The sequence below is a fragment of the Vitis vinifera genome, chromosome 7 (assembly GCF_030704535.1).
Source record: "Vitis vinifera cultivar Pinot Noir 40024 chromosome 7, ASM3070453v1".
In the NCBI taxonomy this organism is placed as follows: Eukaryota; Viridiplantae; Streptophyta; class Magnoliopsida; order Vitales; family Vitaceae; genus Vitis; species Vitis vinifera.
Window position 1 is genome coordinate 27,021,208 of NC_081811.1, and position 18,721 is coordinate 27,039,928.

The following is an 18,721-nucleotide window of genomic DNA, read 5'->3' on the forward strand; positions in this document are numbered from 1 at the left end:
GAGGGCAGGGACATTGGAGGATGGTTTTTCCCTTTACACTTATGATTTTGTTGATCCATATTTAAATGATCCATTGAAAGAAAAAAAAAATGTAATAATGTATGATCTTAAAGGGTCATATTAATAAATTGTGACACAAAAAGTAGATGATGGGTGGAGGGGAGGAGGGCTTATCCTTAGAGGGCATAGGTCTTTTCCACCTTAAAATGTGGAATCATTACTCTAAAGATCTTGAATTAAAGGGTTTTGAGCTTATTAGAACATCCTAGCAAAACATAATCATGGACTGGTGGACCTCACCACCCATAATCATTCTATTAGTAAATATTTATTCTTAAACCAACTATTTTACTTTCTTTTCTTTTTCATCATGTGAAAAAGGCAAGTTTTATGCCACGTCTATGTTATAGATCATTGATGAGATTGAATAAAGGAAATCAACTTCGTAGAAAAAAATTGAAGATTTTGTTTGACAATTGGTTTTTATAATGATTTTTTGTTCTTTAAAATAAAAAATTGAAAAATGTATTTGACAATCAGAACTATTTTTTGGTTTTAAAAACAAAAAATAAGATGTCTTTAGAAAACATCTTTTAGTAGTTTAAATTATTTTTACAAGAGTTGTTTTAAAAATTAATTATATAAATATGAAAAAAAAAATTAAAAATAAATCATTATATATAAAATTTAATTTTAAAACATATTAAAAACATTTCAAATTTACAAATAGACTTTTGTTTTATAAGATATTTGAAAATAATTTTAAAAAATTATTCTTAAAAACCGTTTTTTAAAACTGTGTTTTTGAAAACAGTTACCAAATATGATCAAAATCTCTTTCTAGTAAAAATCAAACATCATTTAAATAAACTCATATTTACCAAAATTTATCGTCTATTTGAAAATATTATTAAAAAGGGCTCTCAAAAAGCTGTTTTTCAAATCATGTTTGATTGTTTTTAAAAATAATTTTTTTTAGGCTTATTTTTCATGAAGATAATGCATACTTATGTATAATGTAAAAAATTTCAAAATATATACCATATTTTAATTTGTAAGTCAAAATACTCTATAATTTTAGACTAAATTATAAAAAATGGTTTTCTATCCAAAGTTGTGAAAACACCCAAAATCTTACAAAGCCAAATGACATATTTACAATTGTTTTTTAAAACAATTTTCTATTCTTTATAACAAAAAAACATAAAAAAAAACTCGTTTGATGATAAAAAAAATTAACAGTTTTTTGTTTTTTGTTTTTTAATAATATTTTTTAGTGTTTTTTTTTCATTTATTTTTTAATAATTATTTTAAAAAATAATTATATAAATATGTAGAATAATTAAAAATAAATAATAGATATAAAATTATTTTAAAAATATTAGAAATGGGTTAAAAACATTTTAGGTTTTCATATAAAACAATCACGACAAACGGAATAGCTTTTTATTTCCATGTGTATAAAAGAAAGTCTTCGATTAAATCCGCTTTTATGATGGCATTCCACTGTGACTTTCATGAGCAGTCATTGTCTGTATAAATAACTTTTTAACGGTGAATGAATTTGGCTTGAAAGATTAGCTCGTTCTTTTCAGGGGACGTGGACCAACCTTTGGAAAACGACGTCGTACCAAATTTTTGGTTTTGTTTCATTCGCGATGTTGATAAGATATGCACACGAGAGTCTCTTGAGTTTTGGAAAAACCCTTTTAATTAATGGTATTTAAAATTTAAATCCAATTTTTAAAAATATTTAAATATGCGAATTTTACTTTTTAGAAATATTAAATTATTCTTATTTTTAATAAAAGATTTTTCAAAATATGATTCTCAAATCTTGATGAGCCCAAACTTAATCCAGTTCTTATCGATGTAATGGGCCTGGCCCTAGTATCAAAATTCTATTTTGGGTTATGTGAGGCACAACTGTGGTTAGTTGTTTGCAGGCCTTTTGGGCTCAACGTCTTCACTTGGGTTTTCTATTGGAAAAACACTCTTGCTTCCAACATTTTATTTAGTGTTACATAGATACACACATACGTAAGTATATATATATATATATATATATATATATATAGGCTTGCTTCGCATATGCTACACAAGTTTTGGTGCGGTACCCTGAACACCAACCCCATCTCAACCATGAAAAAGAAAACTGCAAGCAACTACGAAAATTACAACAATCTCTATGAACGTACGTTTTCAGTTAGCTAAATATGTAGGTTTACTTCGCACAGGTTACATAAGTTTCGATGTGGTACCTTGAACACCAACCCCATCTTGACCATAAAAAAAAATAAAAAATTACAAACAACTATAAAAGCTACAACAACCTCCGTGAACGGACCCTTTTAGTTAGTTAGACTTTTAAAACTATATAAACTTTTATAACAAACATGCAATATTTATAAACATTTCAATCAATAAAATATTTTAGCTAAAGTTTTAATGATTAAATATATTGTGATTGTCATTACAAATAATTAAATATCTTTAATCATTGTGTCATTAATGTTTTTATTTTTAGAAAATATAATTATTTTTTATATGTTATTATGTAAACTTGATTTCAACTAATTACATTAATCCCAATAATATTTTTATCAAGTTTTACTAATAGGATTTTAAGAATCCCCATTATATATATTTTATTATTGGTACATTATTTTATGTAGTTTAAGATTTGATAATTTTGTTCTATTCATTTTGGTTTAGGATATTTCTAAACTGTATCTTACTTTCCATTAAACACTCAACATTGTTGATTGATCAATCACGATAACATAGGTAAGTATGGAAAGATTAGGAAATGCAAATTAGTGGTTAGTATGATATGATATAGTGTGAGTTTTTAAAACTAAGCAAAGTTACTTTTTGAAGTCTTTTAAAAATTGTCCCAATTGGTCAAACACTCCTAATAGTGCTTAAGGGTGCTCAAGTGTTTGCAACAAAATCCCAAAATTCTAAAGGTTTATTTATGCATTTTTTGAAGGTTTTAATTTGAAGATTTTCCAAGTTTTGGTCTACTAGGTTTTTAAGCCTATGTATACTTTGCCTAAAAAACTTAATTTGTCTTTCAATTTCCAAAACTTTCAAAGAAGGTTGATGTAGGACAACCCTAAGATGGTTGCCTACACTCAAGGGTAGGTGGGCTAGAGTTTTTTTTTTTAGGGTGTAAAGAGAGGAACAAAGAATAAATTTTATGGTAGAAAAAATTATAAGATAAGAAATAAAGAGAAAGAATAAATAATGAAGAAAATATGGAAAACCTTAGAGTCTCGCTAAGGCCTTCTAGGAGTCTCACCTAGAAGAAAATCAATGGAGTCTCACCATTGAGAGTTGCAACCTTGCAATGAAAGAAAATATGATATTATTCATATTAATTCATCTCTTTGATTTACATTGATTAACCTATTTATAGGCTTCTCTAAGAAATCCAAAGTCTACTAGGATTGTAATAACACATTATGATTCTAATTCTAATTATAACATCCAAAGTCTATTAAGACTCTAATAACCTATCATGACTCAAATTCTAATTATATTATATCTCGACTAGCTAATCCTAATTAGACTCCAACAAACATCAATCTCAATTCAATTATAATTAATATTAATCATACTTAAAGTTTACTTAGGTCTTCCCTTTCTTCATTAAATAAACTTTAAAGACTTTCTCCCATCAATTCTCCTCGGCTTGAAAGAACTCGTCTCCGATGAGTTAGATGTTTGATACAATTCATAGAGATCAAGGTTAAGCTTCTGAAAATCCGTTGTCGTAATCCATGTATTTTCAGAGTGTGGTTTACCTCGCCGTTTCACCAAAAAATGTTGGTATCCACCTTGTCGAGTAGACACAAATTGATCATCAAGAACATACTCGATCTCAGAATATGGGTTAAGAGTGGGTGGTAATTGAAGATCCAACTCTTCACTTACATCATTGTGATAGCCGTGGTAGATATACAAATCTTCCACATTAAATATTGGAATAAAATGCAAGTATGAAGGGAGCTATAACAAATAAGCATTCTCACCCAACTGCTTTAGTACACGAAATGGACACGCTTTCTTAGCTTGAAGCTTTTGATATGTGCTCGGATGAAATCTTTTTGGTCGTAGACGAACCATCACTAGATCACCTTCTTGAAACTAAATATATCTTCGATGTGCATCTGTTACCTCTTTATAGTTCTCATTATTGATTTTGATTTTTTCTCGTACCTTTTCATGTATATCTCATATATGACGTGCAAATGCATCACCATATTGACTGTGCAGACAGAAGTAGGCAATGGTATATTATCAATAGGTTGCTTAGGTTTCAACCCATATGCCACTTCAAAAGGTGGGTACCGAAGATGCATTGATCACTAAGTTATTTTCACGTAGGGAAGTCCTTGGTAAGCATAAACAATTTTTATAAAACAAGTACCCTTTTAAAATCTGGAAATCAATACGTGTTGCTTTTGAACCACTCAAAAGAAATGAATATACATCTCTAAAATTAGCATCATTGTCATAGCAATGTTTTAATTCTTCAAATCCAATTGTGGTGGCTGACATGTTTACTAAGAGAAGGGTTTTCCTACTAAGGGCATCAGCTACTTTATTTTCAATTCCTGCACAATGCTTTAAATTAAAGGTAAACAGCTAAAGAAAACTACTCTATTTTGCATGTCGAGAATTAAGCTTCTTTTGAGAATTAAGATATCGCAAGGCTTCATGATCCGAATACAAAACAAATTCCTTGTAATTGAGATAATGTTGTCAATGTCTAATTGTTTGCACCATCGCATAGAATTCAAGATCATATATGGAGTATTTTTTCTTTGCCTCATTGAGATTCTCATTAAAGAAAACCACAGGATGTCTCTCTTGGCTAAGAACTTATCTAATTCCCACATAGGAAGCATCACAGGCTACCTCAAATACTTTCTCAAAGTCTGGTAGACGTAGGATAGGAGGGTTCACCATCTTGGATTTTATTTCTTTAAATGCCTTGTTGGCCGACTTGGTCCAAATATATAAACCAGGTTTCATGCATTCAATAATTGGGTCTATAATAGAACTGAAATTTCAAATAAATCGTCGATAGAATGTAGTCATTCCATGGAAGCTTCGCACCTCATGGATATTTGTTGGTATTGGCCAATCAACAATAGCTTTAATTTTCTCTGGATTTGTTTCAACACCCTTAGAAGACACAATAAAGCCAGGAAATGCAACACTAGGGCTCATAAAAGTACATTTTTTCAAATTAATGTAAAAATTTTCAGCCCTAAGAGTGTGCATTACTTGCTCCAAATGTTCCTCATGATCTTCACAAGATCGATTATAAACAAGAATATCATCAAAATAGACAACAACAAACCGTCCAATAAAAGGTTTTAATACTTGCATCATAACCCGTATGAAGGTACTTGGAGCATTGGTTAGTCCAAACGGCATGACTAACCACTCATACAATCCATCCTTAGTTTTGAACGATGTCTTCCATTCATCCCATGGTCTAATACATATTTGATGATATCCACTTATTAGATCAATATTTGAGAAGATTATTGATCCAACCATCATATCTAGCATATCATCAACTTTTGGAATTGAAAATCGATACTTGATTGTGATTTTGTTGATTGCACGACTATCCACACACATCCGCCATGATCCATCCTTCTTTGGTGTTAGTAAGGCAGGAACTCCACAAGGACTTAGACTTTCACGAATAAAGCCTTTAGTAAATAATTCATCAACTTGCCTTTTCAATTCAGCATACTCTGTTGGATTCATTCGGTAGGCTGGTAAATTTGATAATGATGCACCGGGAATCAAATCAATGGCATGTTGTACGTCACGCAGAGGAGGGAGTTGATTAGGTAACTCTGCAAGCCACAACTCAAAAAAGTCATCAAGGATTTTACGTACATTTGTTGGATATTCCTTATCTTGTTCTTTAAATTCTTCCACTTTCCGAGCCATTAAAGCAAAAATAACTTTAGTTTTCTTGCTCTCATTTTCAAATTGACACATAGTAAGTACATTTTTTTGTTGTGTCTCCTCCTCTGACTTCTTAATTAGAGGGACTTCCTTCATTGAATGAAGGATCTTCTTACATCTGTTGTGTATGAGAGCTTATGTATTTTCATAGTCGTCATGTTGAACTCTTCTATCAAAGAGCCAAGGTCTTCCAAGTAAAATATGACTTACTTTAATGGGTAAAACCTCACACCATACAAACTCTTCAAAGTCCTTACTAAAAAGGAATGTTACTAAGCAACAAAAACTTACCGGGATAGAGGTGTCATAGCCCATGCTACTCTAAATGGATTTAGATGTCTCTCTGTTTTAAAGTTTAGATTCTCAACAAGTTCTTGTGAAATTATGTTCAAATTGCTACCTCCATCAATGATCATGGTGCATAATCTCCCTTGGAAAGAAACACGAGTCTGGAAAATGCTAGTACGTCACCAATCTTCTTCTCATTTTACCTTTGGAATAGCTAATAAAGGTCGTACTATAAGACTATGTCATTCCGTCATACCATCATAGTAGTCACATTCTTCACTAACTTCATCTTCATTGTAGGCATTTTCTTCATTTAGGTAATTTTCCAATTCAAATTTTGGTTCTTCAACACAAAAGTGTAAACCTTTGGTTGGGCACACAACAACATAATGACCATGCCCACCACACTTAAAGCATAAAGGAGTCACATTTACTTTTCTATCTCTAATACTCATTGAAGTTTTACCCTTATTACCATTCTTATGAGCCACATTCGAAGTCTGTTGAATGTTGCCCTCACTATTCACATGATTAGAAGTTCTCAAGCTTGATGTCCTTGAAGGTTTGCTTGTTGTCCTGTTTGAGAAAATGTTCCCTATTTGTGAACTTGGATGCTTGGAAACCCGAAATTTGAGGTCTTCTTTTATTTTGAGGGCTAGTTGATAAACATCATCTACGGTATAAGTGTGTGCAACTATCATCTCGAGTTGAATCTCCATTCGAAGTCCAACTTTGTAGCGGGTTGCAAGTTGAGCATCACTTTCCCGCACTCGATTTTGAATGCTCAATTCATGGAATTCTTCTATATATTCTTCAACGAACTTGGTACCTTGTTTAAGGGAAAACAATTTTGTATACATAAGTTGTTCATAATTAGTTGGGAGAAAGTGCCCCTTCATCTTCAACTTCATCCCGTCCCATGTGTCAATAGGTGGTTGATCAGTTCTATGAACTTGATTCTCAATATTATGCCACCATAGACATGTTGCTCCTTTCAACTTTGCATTCACAAAATGAACTTTTCTATTTTTTGATATTGCATACCAATCAAATGAATCTTCCATTGACATAATTCAATCAAGAAAAGATGTTGGATTTAGTTTTCCATAAAATTCAGCAACTTCAAGACATACATTTTTTGTCACATCATCATATAGCTCAAAAAGTGTGGTCCTTCTTTGATTCTCCATCATAAAATTGTCTTGTTCTTCGCGTGATCGACTTGACGATTGTCTAAATTGATGACTTGCAATCTCCTCTTCAATTGGTCATTTTTCTTAACTAATTTCTAATAACTTCATGATCTCATCAAGTTTGTTATTTAGTTGTATTATAGCATCTTGATGGAATTGTTGTGTGATTGAAATTTCCTCCAAGCGTATTGTAGCGGCATCTTGATTGCTAGAAGTTTTTTTTGAACTCATGCTTGCCTAAGTTGCTCCACTCCTTAATTGCATATGCCTTCAAGCCAATAACTTTGGCTCTGATACCAAAATTGATGTAGGACAGCCCTAGGATGGCTGCCTACACTCAAGGGTAGGTGGACTAGGGTTTTATTTTTTAGGGTGTAAGGAGAGGAATAAAGAATAAATTTTATGGTAGAAAAAATTATAAGATAAATAGAAAGAAAGAAGAAACAATGAAGAAAATATGAAAAACATTAGAGTCTCACTAAGGCCTTCTAGGAGTCTCACCTAGAAAAAAATCAATGGAGTCTCACCATTGAGAGTTGCAACCTTGTAATGAAAGAAAATATAATATTATTCGTATTAATTCATCTTTTTTATTTACATTGATTAGTCTATTTATAGGTTTCTTTAAGAAATCCAAAGTCTATTAGGACTCTAATAATCTATTATGATTCTAATTCTAATTATAACATCCAAAGTCTACTAGGATTCTAATAACCTATCATGACTCAAATTCTAATTATACTATAACTCAACTAGCTAATCATAATCATACTCCAATAAATACCAATCTCAATTCAATTCTAATTAATATTAATCATACTTAAAGTTTATTTAGATCTTCCATTTTTTCCTCAAATAAACTTTAAAAGGCTTTCTCCATCAGAGGTTATCAAAATTTTGCTAACTTATGAAGGAGATCTGTATCGTTTCAGGCACTAAAGAGAAATCCACACCGTTTTCAGTCTTCTAATTTTTTTTATCTTAATACATTGTGTCGAGGTTTTTTAAGTAAAAAAAATTTGTCTCGTGTTGGTTGGTTTTCAATCAACCTTACATTATAAAATAAAATAAATTCAAATCAAATTTTAAACTAAAAAGAGTCGAATCACTTATTCATCCCCCATAGGTGCTACCATATTGAATCATCGAACTTATATGGATTCACCAAAATCATATGGATTTGACTTAAATGGATTTGATTTCCAATTTATGTAAATACGCAGAATAAAAAAGAAAAGGGAATTCAAACACAAACATACCAAAGAAAATGGAATTCAATTGAGGCAAAAGAAGAATTTTAGGTACGTACTTTTTGAGGGAATTCTATTTTTATTGTTTAAATTATCCATGTATTCTCATCTATTTGGCATCTAAATCTCTACCACCAATTATCTTACCAATTCACATCCATTCTTTTCAATTTTCTTTAAAAACAAATAATAGTTATCATTAATATTTTTAAGATAAGACTAGTCATTAAATTGGATCCATTGAATATGATCCAACGCCACATCAACATTGATAATTATATATATTTTTATTAGTCTTTTACATACTTAATTTTCATTTTTAAACTTCTATTAAAATTAAATAATAATAAAAGTATTTTCATGGCTTAATTTATCATTTCTTATATATATATTTGTAATATTTAACTGACTTTTGTTAATCCAATAGCATTAATAAAAAGATAAAAGTTATAAATTATTATTTAATATTTTAATTTTATAAATATTTTACTATTAAAATGATAATCAAAGGAGATTTTTTTTTTTAATTTTATCAATAAATGGTTACACATTTCCATCCTCTATTATTTAAAAAATTACAATTTTATTTACTTATATCATTTTCAAGGTTATCTTAAAGATGAATACTGAAAAAACCATTGAAATTTTAAATTTTGAAAAAATTGTGGTAAGCAACAATTTATAGTAGTATTTGTTTTTTGGGTGAATAGAAAAAATCAAATATTTTGATATTTTCTATTCAGTTAATAAACAAACATCATCGTAAATTTTTAATTAAATATTATTTATTAAAACTTTTAATTAAAATTTATTCTTTACTAGGACTTTTATGTTATCAAGTATCTTTAATAATTAAAATATTAAATTTCTTATATGAAATTTTGAATTAAATAATAATAATAAAACTACTATATTTTACAAATAAAAGATAAAGTTTATATTTAAAAATGTTGTGCAAAGGGATAAAGAAGGTTATCCATAAAATTGATAATCGATAATTTTTTTAAAAAATGGGGAGGAAATTACTTAAAAATATTATTTTATTTTTTATTAAAAATAAGGGAATAATCCAAGAAGAGCAACGCCGGTCACGTGGGGTGCGTAGTGGCGTTATTCTTACGCCAAGATGGAAAATGGAACCATTGACTTTTAGGAGGGACCGTATTACTAAATTTATAGAGAAAAATGGCACAAAAAAGCAGAGCATTGGTCGGTTACTGACCACCATTCCACGTTTGATCAAATCTGGACCGTACAATCCTCGCAGCTCCCCAATTGAAATTCAGTGCCGACTTGTCTCCAGCCAAACGCCTTTTGTATTTTTATATAAGGCCCACATTTCTCAGCTGAGGAAGACGAAGTCTTTCAGCATTTAGGAGGAAAAAGAGAAAACGGTTCTTGAGAGAGGAAACATGTCTGCAGGCATTGCGCGTGGCCGTCTCATGGAGGAGCGAAAGGCGTGGCGGAAGAATCATCCTCATGTTCGTAAAATCATCTCTCCCTCTGTGTTTGAATTTGTCCTTTTTTTTTTTTTTGGATTTTTATAGTAATTTTTGGGTGTTTTAGGGTTTTGTGGCTAAGCCAGAGACGCTTCCAGATGGGCAGGTGAATCTGATGGTGTGGCAGTGCACTATCCCTGGTAAGCCTGGGGTAAGTTTTCATCTTAGCGAGAACCCTTTTTTTTTTTGTAAACGTACCGGTGTGCGAGAGAATCGAGGTGGGTTTGTGCTCGTTCTTTTTTGGGATTGAATTGTCCATTTATAATGGATTTTAATCTCCAGGGTTGGGGTTGTGATTGTTGTCGAATTTTATGAACTTTGACTAGTCTCCTAGTTGCTTACTCCCATTTGTTTAGTCCTTTGACCGAGGGTTTTGATATGATCCTTGGATGCATTTATCGTTTGTTGTTATGAAACTGTTAAGGCTTTTTCAGATGCTTCTCCTCTGGATTCAGTACATAGAAGGGCTTTTTTTATTTTTTATTTTTTAAGTCTGCAAAGTTGGAAGCATTTGTATACCCTTTTTTTTTTCTTTTTTCTTTTTAATTTGGATGATTACTATTGTGAATGAGACTATGGTTTGTACTGAGGTAGGTTTTGAAGTTCTTTAGACGATTTAGAGTGCTATTGGTAGTGATTCTAGAAAGTGTTTGTATCCTTTTTAACACTTAATTTTTTTTTATCTTTCAAGTATTAGAAATGTTTCACGCTTCCTAAAATCACTATCAAACACACTCTTAGAAGGGTTATGGTTTTCTTGAGAAACGAAAAATTTCTTGAGAACCGATTTTCGTTTAGTTGAATAATCACCACTTGAGTATAGTCAGAAATTTGGAATTCAGGAAACATTCTTCTCCAGAAAACTTAGGGATTTAATTGAATTGTTTGAAGAAAGCATAACATGAATCTGAGTGTGAGCAAAGCAATGCATCTGAGAGCCTAAGAAGGGTGTCTTATCAATTCAGAAGGAATTTCGGATACTGATTTCAAATCATTGTTAAAATTGGGATACTCTGGATTATGTTGTGGGTTAGAATTATTGAATCCATGGGATCTGTGCAGGGTTTTTTTACTTTTAAGGAAAGTAAAGATGGGGCCGAAAAAATAAGATAAATTCAGACAGTTCAAAAGAATTATGTTGTATCTATTTTTGAACCATTTGTGTCTTGTTTGGTTTAACAATCAATATGTGCAGGATTTTGTCTTTTTTTCCCTTTTCTTTTGTTTGCTTTCTTTGGCTTTTTGATGGCTAAAGTAGCCTATCTGTGGGTCTAGGACACTGACCAGACTTTTCTTACCTTTGTGCTATGTCATTTAATTAGTGTTTGAGCTTTCTGTAACTTGACATGCCACTATTTTAACTGATCTCATTGATCTTATGATATTTCCTTGGAAAGGACAGAAGCACAGTTGAATCAATGAAAATTGTGTTCTAGTGAAATCTATTGTTTTCTCCACTTAGGTTCTCTATCTGTTTGGTCTGATACAACTGCAAAATTGACCAAGATAAACTATATAATGCTGTAAGAACAAATGAGTTCTAGCTCTATAATTGTGATATGGTTTTTGGTAAGAGTGAAATATTTATTCATTCATTATGTTTATGTATTGTAGGATACCTTTTCTGAATTATGGATCCCCTTTTTGGTATTGTGGATACCATCATTCTTAGGAAGCCCCTGCATATGCTTAAGAGTATATAGAAAATTTATTTCCTACGTCTGAAGTCATCTACAACATTTTATAGTTATGAATACCTTTTCTACCAATGCCTTTTTTTGGGTTGGCTGTATCATGCATGGTTAAAGCTTCTTGTTCAAAACCATTTTTTAATTATTATTATTACTATTTCTTTATATATATATTTTTGTAATGGGGATTCCATCTTGAAAGAAAAAAATTTATTCGAATTGTTGGTGAAGCAAACCCTGGGATATGAGTCCACTGTTCTACCCCACACCAGTTAAATGGTGGGAGGCTTGAACTCAAGACTTTTGGTTAATCACTAAAGGGCACTACCATCAATATAGTTTCTTATTAAAAACTAGTGCTCTGAAGGTTAATTTGGCTTTTTCTTTTTTTATTGATGAGATTACATCATCCACATTAAACATTGGATTATTTAATTTGTGAAGACCACAATTCATGTTGATTGTGGCTAGGTAGCACAAGGGATGATTCTGTTGATGCTTCAATTAATCGCTTACGTTTCTAGGCTAAGGATCAAAATTGCTTGCCAACTTTACTGGGAGATGCTCATTGCTTCTTATCATCCTTGTTTTCTGAATATAAATTTGGAAAGCTAAATTTGAACCTTAATTTTCTTATGCTGGCGTGTTTGGAAATTGAATTCTAGTTTTCTCTTGCTTGAGTGAGCTTCAATCTGTTTATAACAAATATCAAATATTTCTGGCAAGCTGTTGAGATGTCTTTGTCTGCATTCAACATGAATTTATTATGCATCTCTTGTACATTAATACTTGTATTTATAGATGTTAAAAAAATTACATTACATGTTATAACACAAAGATATAATACTTACTTTCTTTATTTTTTATTTTTATTTTTTGGGTGAAATGGATCATTATAAGACAAGTACGATACATTATGCACTGCATGTTATAACAATTAAGTTCTTTGATTATTTTTAGTAAGCTTTACATGATAAAATGACACTTATCAATAGCAAGTATCCTATCTTAACTTTGTCCTTGAGGCCGGACTCAAGTGGTCAAGGGATTGGGAGGGTTTGTGGGAGTTTCCAGGTTCAAGTTCCATTGGGGACAAAAATTTGCATATAATACTTACTTTCTTTATTTTTTATTTTTATTTTTTGGGTGAAATGGATCCTTATAAGACAAATACGATACATTATGCACTGCATGTTATAACAATTAAGTTCTTTGATTATTTTTAGTAAGCTTTACATGATAAAATGACACTTATCAATAGCAAGTATCCTATCTTAACTTTGTCCTTGAGGCCGGACTCAAGTGGTCAAGGGATTGGGAGGGTTTGTGGGAGTTTCCAGGTTCAAGTTCCATTGGGGACAAAAATTTGCCTATAAAAAAAAGTATCTTATCTTAGCTTCATCTTATTGTACATAGATACATGATGCAATGTGTGATATAATGATAAAGGATCTTTAATTATTTTTAATAGTTTCTGAGAAATTGGAATTTGAAGAAAAAGATGAAAAGGATTCCTTAAAGAAACTATTAGATTTTTTGGTTAGAATGTACATTAAGAATTGATGAAGAAAAAGGGAATGACAAAGGTAAGGTCCACAACTCCCTGATTGTGTCAAGGTAATGACTGTGAATGATCATCAACTCCAGGAAAGGATGCACACTTGGAATGTTGAAATTTAATTAAATTCATTCTTGTGGTGAATATTGGCAAGTTGTTATTTAAGTAAATTCATTCTTATAGTGAATATTGGAGGGTTGTTATTTAAAAGATTTTCAGTATGATGGTAAATAAAAACTTTTGCTTAATAAATTAGTTTCTCCTCTATCAACTGGAAGTAGAAAATTTTCCTATCAAAAAGAAAAAAAGTCAGTTTTTGTTTTTCAGATATTTTGCTTTTTTAGGGAGGGAATGATGATGAGCAAGTAAAGTTAGAACTTTGAAGGTGGTTTATAAATATTTATATATTAACAATGAACAAGGGTATATCTGACCGGCTGAATCTTGGAAATAAAAATTGAAATGGTGGATAGCAAGGAGAGAAGCATTGTTTAGATCTCTGTTGGAAGGAGATGAGATGACCCTTGTGGAGTGATGAATTGCTTTATTAGTATATTCCCATGTGGTAGTATGTCGATGTTGAGGTCTCCTTGGTATAATGGAGGAGTTCAGTCATATACTTTTTTTTTTTATCGGTTTTTCTATTATCGAGGATGATTCTTCATCCTTTTTATGTACCCTTTTATCATATTTAATACACATTTTGTTTTTGATGAAAATAAAAACATAAAATAATGAAATGGCGGATGTTATGATGAACCTTTACATTAAAATGATATTGAACTGAACTTGTTAAACCTTTAGTATTTATGTATATAATCAATGCTTATGTTTGGACTCTTTGAATCTTAGCATCTTTTATAAATTGGTTATGTATTGTTATATGCTTCATTTTTCCTACATATATATGGAGTTAATATTTTTAAATACATGTCCTTTCTACTTATTTTTCATTATGTAGACAAAACTTAAGATACAAAATGCATGATATGATTATGAGTTAATGCAGCCGCTTCTGTTTAATTATCCCATTTTTGCTGTTTTACATTGGGCGAAATTGGCATTTTCATAATATACTCTTTAATGGTGGCAGACTGATTGGGAGGGTGGTTACTTCCCTCTTACACTCCACTTTAGTGAAGACTACCCTAGCAAGCCCCCAAAATGCAAGTTCCCTCAAGGTTTCTTCCATCCTAATGTCTACCCTTCTGGAACTGTTTGTCTATCGATCCTCAATGAGGATAGCGTAAGTGCTCGTACTACTCCCTAAGCCATGCTTTCCAAGTACGCCAATTTTGGTGTATATTCTAGGATGCATTAGTCACTAATATTAATTGGAAATTTGCATATTCCTAGGGATGGAGACCAGCTATTACTGTGAAGCAAATTCTTGTGGGTATCCAGGATTTGCTGGACCAGCCTAACCCTGCCGATCCTGCACAGACAGAAGGATATCATCTCTTCATCCAGGTATTCTCAACAATTACCTCCTCTTCCAAAATAAATCTAAATTCTTAGGAGGAAAGGAAAATCTATTTATTAAATTTATGTATCTTGTTTATTAAAGTCCCACTTAGAGATATGGAATTGACCTACCATTGTTGGTAAATCCCTCCATTCCTGATGACATGTGATATGATTGTACAATCTATAAATGAGCGATTGAGGTAGGAAAACATAGATGAAAGGTGGAGATTAATGGCCTGTTTGGTTAGTGTTTTCAAGAACTGTTTTTTGTTCTCAAGAAAGAAAAACACGTTTGGGAAGTGGGTGTGCTGTTAGTTCCCATTGTTCTTTGTGTTTTCAGAGAACAATAAAATGTTGTTTCCCTTGTTTTTCCTGCTATTCAAAGAACAAAAAAAATGGGTCATCCCTCCGTGTTTTCAATCCGGTATTCTCCGTGTTTTCTCTGTGATTTTTCCTCCACCAGCGAGGTCGGTTCTATCTCCACCAACACATCTCCTATTTCCATTATTTCCAAATATTTTGAAGTTTTTTTCCTAAATCTAGATGATTTTGGTAGATTGGAAAAATTAGTTGGGACAAATGTTAGATCAAAGAATTTTCAATAATTTTTATGAATTATTGTTCCTTGTGGGTCTGTTCTGCTCTGTTTTTAGAACATAATCCGATTATATTTTGGATTTTGTAGCCGTTTTTTTTTTCTATATATCTATAATTTTTATGAATTTTGATCATGTTTTTTGTTTCAAATTTGAGGAGAAAAGCATTAAGTTTGAAGGTTTTTTCTTTTCATTCTTCAAGTTTTGAGTTGGTGTTGTTATTAGAAGATTTGTTCTGGGGCTTGATTAGCCTTTTTGTTTGGTTTATGGGAAAACCCAAGGAGATAAGACATTAGAATGAAATTTTGGAGCTTATTCCTGTTTATACATTTTGCACAGGTTTTGAAATTTCCTTTCTTCCATTCTCTATGTTTGGAATTGGAATTGTAATTGGAAAAGACTACTTATGGTGAAATTTAATTAGTTGTTTGTTCAATTGCTGAGAAAACTGAAGGAGAGGAGAAAATAGAACGGAAATCTGGAGCTTATTCTTGTTCTTTGATTTTGAATGAAGTTAAATTTTTTTCTTTCTCATTTCTTTGAGTTGGGAATTGGTTTTGTCATTAGAAAATATATTGGGATTTATGTGGTGTTTGATCAGTTGTTGTTTGGTTTTTAGGATAAGCAAGGAGAGAAGAAAATAAAATAAATTTTGGAGCTTATGTTCTTACATTTGGCATTGTGTTTTAATTGGTATTATTAATGGAAAAATATATAGGGACATATAGTGGGATTTGATCAGTTGTTTGTTTGATCTATGGGAGAAGTTTTTCCTTCCTTGACTAAGGTGTTTGTTTTGATAATCATAAGTGTTGAACTTCTTTTCTTTTGTTTTTGATCAGGTTTTGCATTCTTGTAATCTCTTATTTTTAATGAATATGTTTTTGTTTTTGATAAAAAGTAAATCATAATTGCTGAAAATTAATATGTGAAAAAAAAAATCCCTACAATCCATTTAGTGCATTTGATCCATGCAAATTGATTTAATGGCTCATTTTTCCTTTGAAAGCTCCAACTTCAAGGTCTCTTTTTTATAACTCAAACAAACATGTTTTTCTGAATTCAGTTATCAAACATAATTTTTTTTCTAAAAATGTTCTTAAAAATTGTTTTTTAAAAACTATTTGTCAGGACAATTATCAAAAAAACCAAGCAAACAGACACTAACTTATCTGCCACTGACAATACGCAGGATGCTGCTGAGTACAAGAGAAGGGTGCGGCAGCAGGCCAAGCAATATCCACCTCTCGTTGGATACTAATCCTTATTTTATTAGAGACCGTTGGTGCTTGGTGATTCCTGAGTTGCCATTATGTGTAGATTGCAATAGTTTTAACTGTTTTTATTTGGTTCATCTTCTGTTGATATCTGACAGTACACCGCCCCGCCAATGATGCTCATTGGCATTCCATTTAAATCATAAACGTAAGTTTCTGCTATGTTGGGATACTCTTTTTTTTTTTGTGTGATTTCTCTAAAATGTTTCCTCCACTGTGGACTGAAAATTGGCCAAACTGTGACAGAGACACCTTAGCGTGTTGTTGCCAAGTATTGTATCATGTGAGCTTCACTGAATGGTATGGGAGGAGCATTGGATTTTACCCATTCCCTTTGTTGTTTCTATTTCTATCGGTTATTCCAATTCCTTGATTGGAATTTCACTTATTGTAAAACCATTATGGCCGTACGTTTATTGCTTGAAATGCTTGTTCATGTTTGCTATCTGGATTTCACTCTTCCCGTAGACACATGTCATATGCTATATTTTCAAAATATATATCTTATTTGTGAATTTTCCATTTGGCCACTTTCTCTTGTTTTCTTGCATCCCAAACACAAATCCTGAAAATCTCGAATCACCTTTATTCCAATATTATCCTTTTGTGAGCAACAAAAATCAAAATTAAGTTAAATTCTAGAATTTTAAGGATTCAAGTTCATAGTAATAAGTTTTTACAATTCTTCAAGAAATCTAAACTCCATTTTACCTCAAACCAAACAACATCAACGGAAATGTCTCACTCCAACTATAATTGATATTTTAGAATTGGTTGAAAATGTATAGCGCGTTATCAAATGATAATAAAACCAGCATATCAGTTCCGTTTTCTGCTTGGTAAACAGGAAGAATCCAGAGACTTACATTAATTTCTGTTTTTAAAACAAAAATTATTAAGACTTACTTCCATTAAAAAAATTCATGGTTTTAAGAACAGTTCAAAAAAATTGCTCATCTCAAATTCTAAAATTTTTAAAATTTTAAAATAAAATTGTTTTTCTCTATACAAGATATAAGATAAGTTTAGACCATTTGTACAATATATTTTGATTTTATATAGAAAATTTTATTTTAAAATTAGGCAAAAAAAAACTTATTATTTAATGATTTAAATTGACTTTAAGTTAAAATATATTTAAATTGTTAATTTAAAATTTATTACTTATTTCTTATTTTAAGTATTAAGATTGTTTGATAAAATTAACTTAAAATTTATTTTAAATCGTTAAATTAATATGTTTGTCGAGTTATGAAATAGTAAAAGAGATTATTAAGGTAATTTTGGGTAAATAATAAAAAAAAAAGTAAAATGAATATGTGAATTTAAAAATAAGTTAATTATTTTTACTTATTACTTAAAGTTATTAATTTTAACTTTAAGTCATACCATTAATTTATTTTATCAAATATACCTAATTTACTTAATCACTTAAATTAAATTATTAAGTCATATTTAATTATTAAGTTAATTTACCGCACATTCACTAATTAGTAAACTTATTTATCATGTTATCATAACTAAACTCATAACTCATGATACAAGAAACTCAGGGACCTTCTTCGTTAAAATTATTATTATTATTATTATCTTTTTCCTTCATTGTCTCTAACAAAGTACTTAATTGATCAAAATAGAATATAAATCTTTTTACTGCAAAGCCATGTTTGTCTAGGAGTGAATTGGATGATAGACCCGGGAACTGTCCCCTCGTCTCCTCACTCTCCTTTCCAAAGGTGAAACTTTCATTGTAGTTTGGCAACCTAATCTGCAAAGCAAATATCTTGTAGCTGCGGCGTTAAGCAACTTGCTCCCCACACCTCGAGTATGAAATCTTTCTTCCGTTGGACCTTTGTGGTTTTGCTTCCTTAATTAAGGGAGGACCCATTCGTCTCATACGAT

The 18,721-nt window shown here is 31.0% G+C and overlaps 1 protein-coding gene across 1 annotated transcript; it reads left to right on the forward strand.

Annotated features, from left to right (window-relative positions):
• Positions 1–9,877: 9,877 nt before the first annotated feature.
• LOC100242395 (SUMO-conjugating enzyme SCE1) lies at positions 9,878–17,266 on the forward strand. The gene is made up of 5 exons (XM_002283094.4): positions 9,878–10,212; positions 10,298–10,381; positions 14,573–14,725; positions 14,836–14,949; positions 16,735–17,266. Exons 1-5 carry the CDS (start codon positions 10,144–10,146, stop codon positions 16,801–16,803), a joined length of 489 nt encoding a protein of 162 aa, XP_002283130.1. The 5' UTR covers positions 9,878–10,143; the 3' UTR covers positions 16,804–17,266.
• The last annotated feature ends 1,455 nt before the right edge of the window (positions 17,267–18,721 follow it).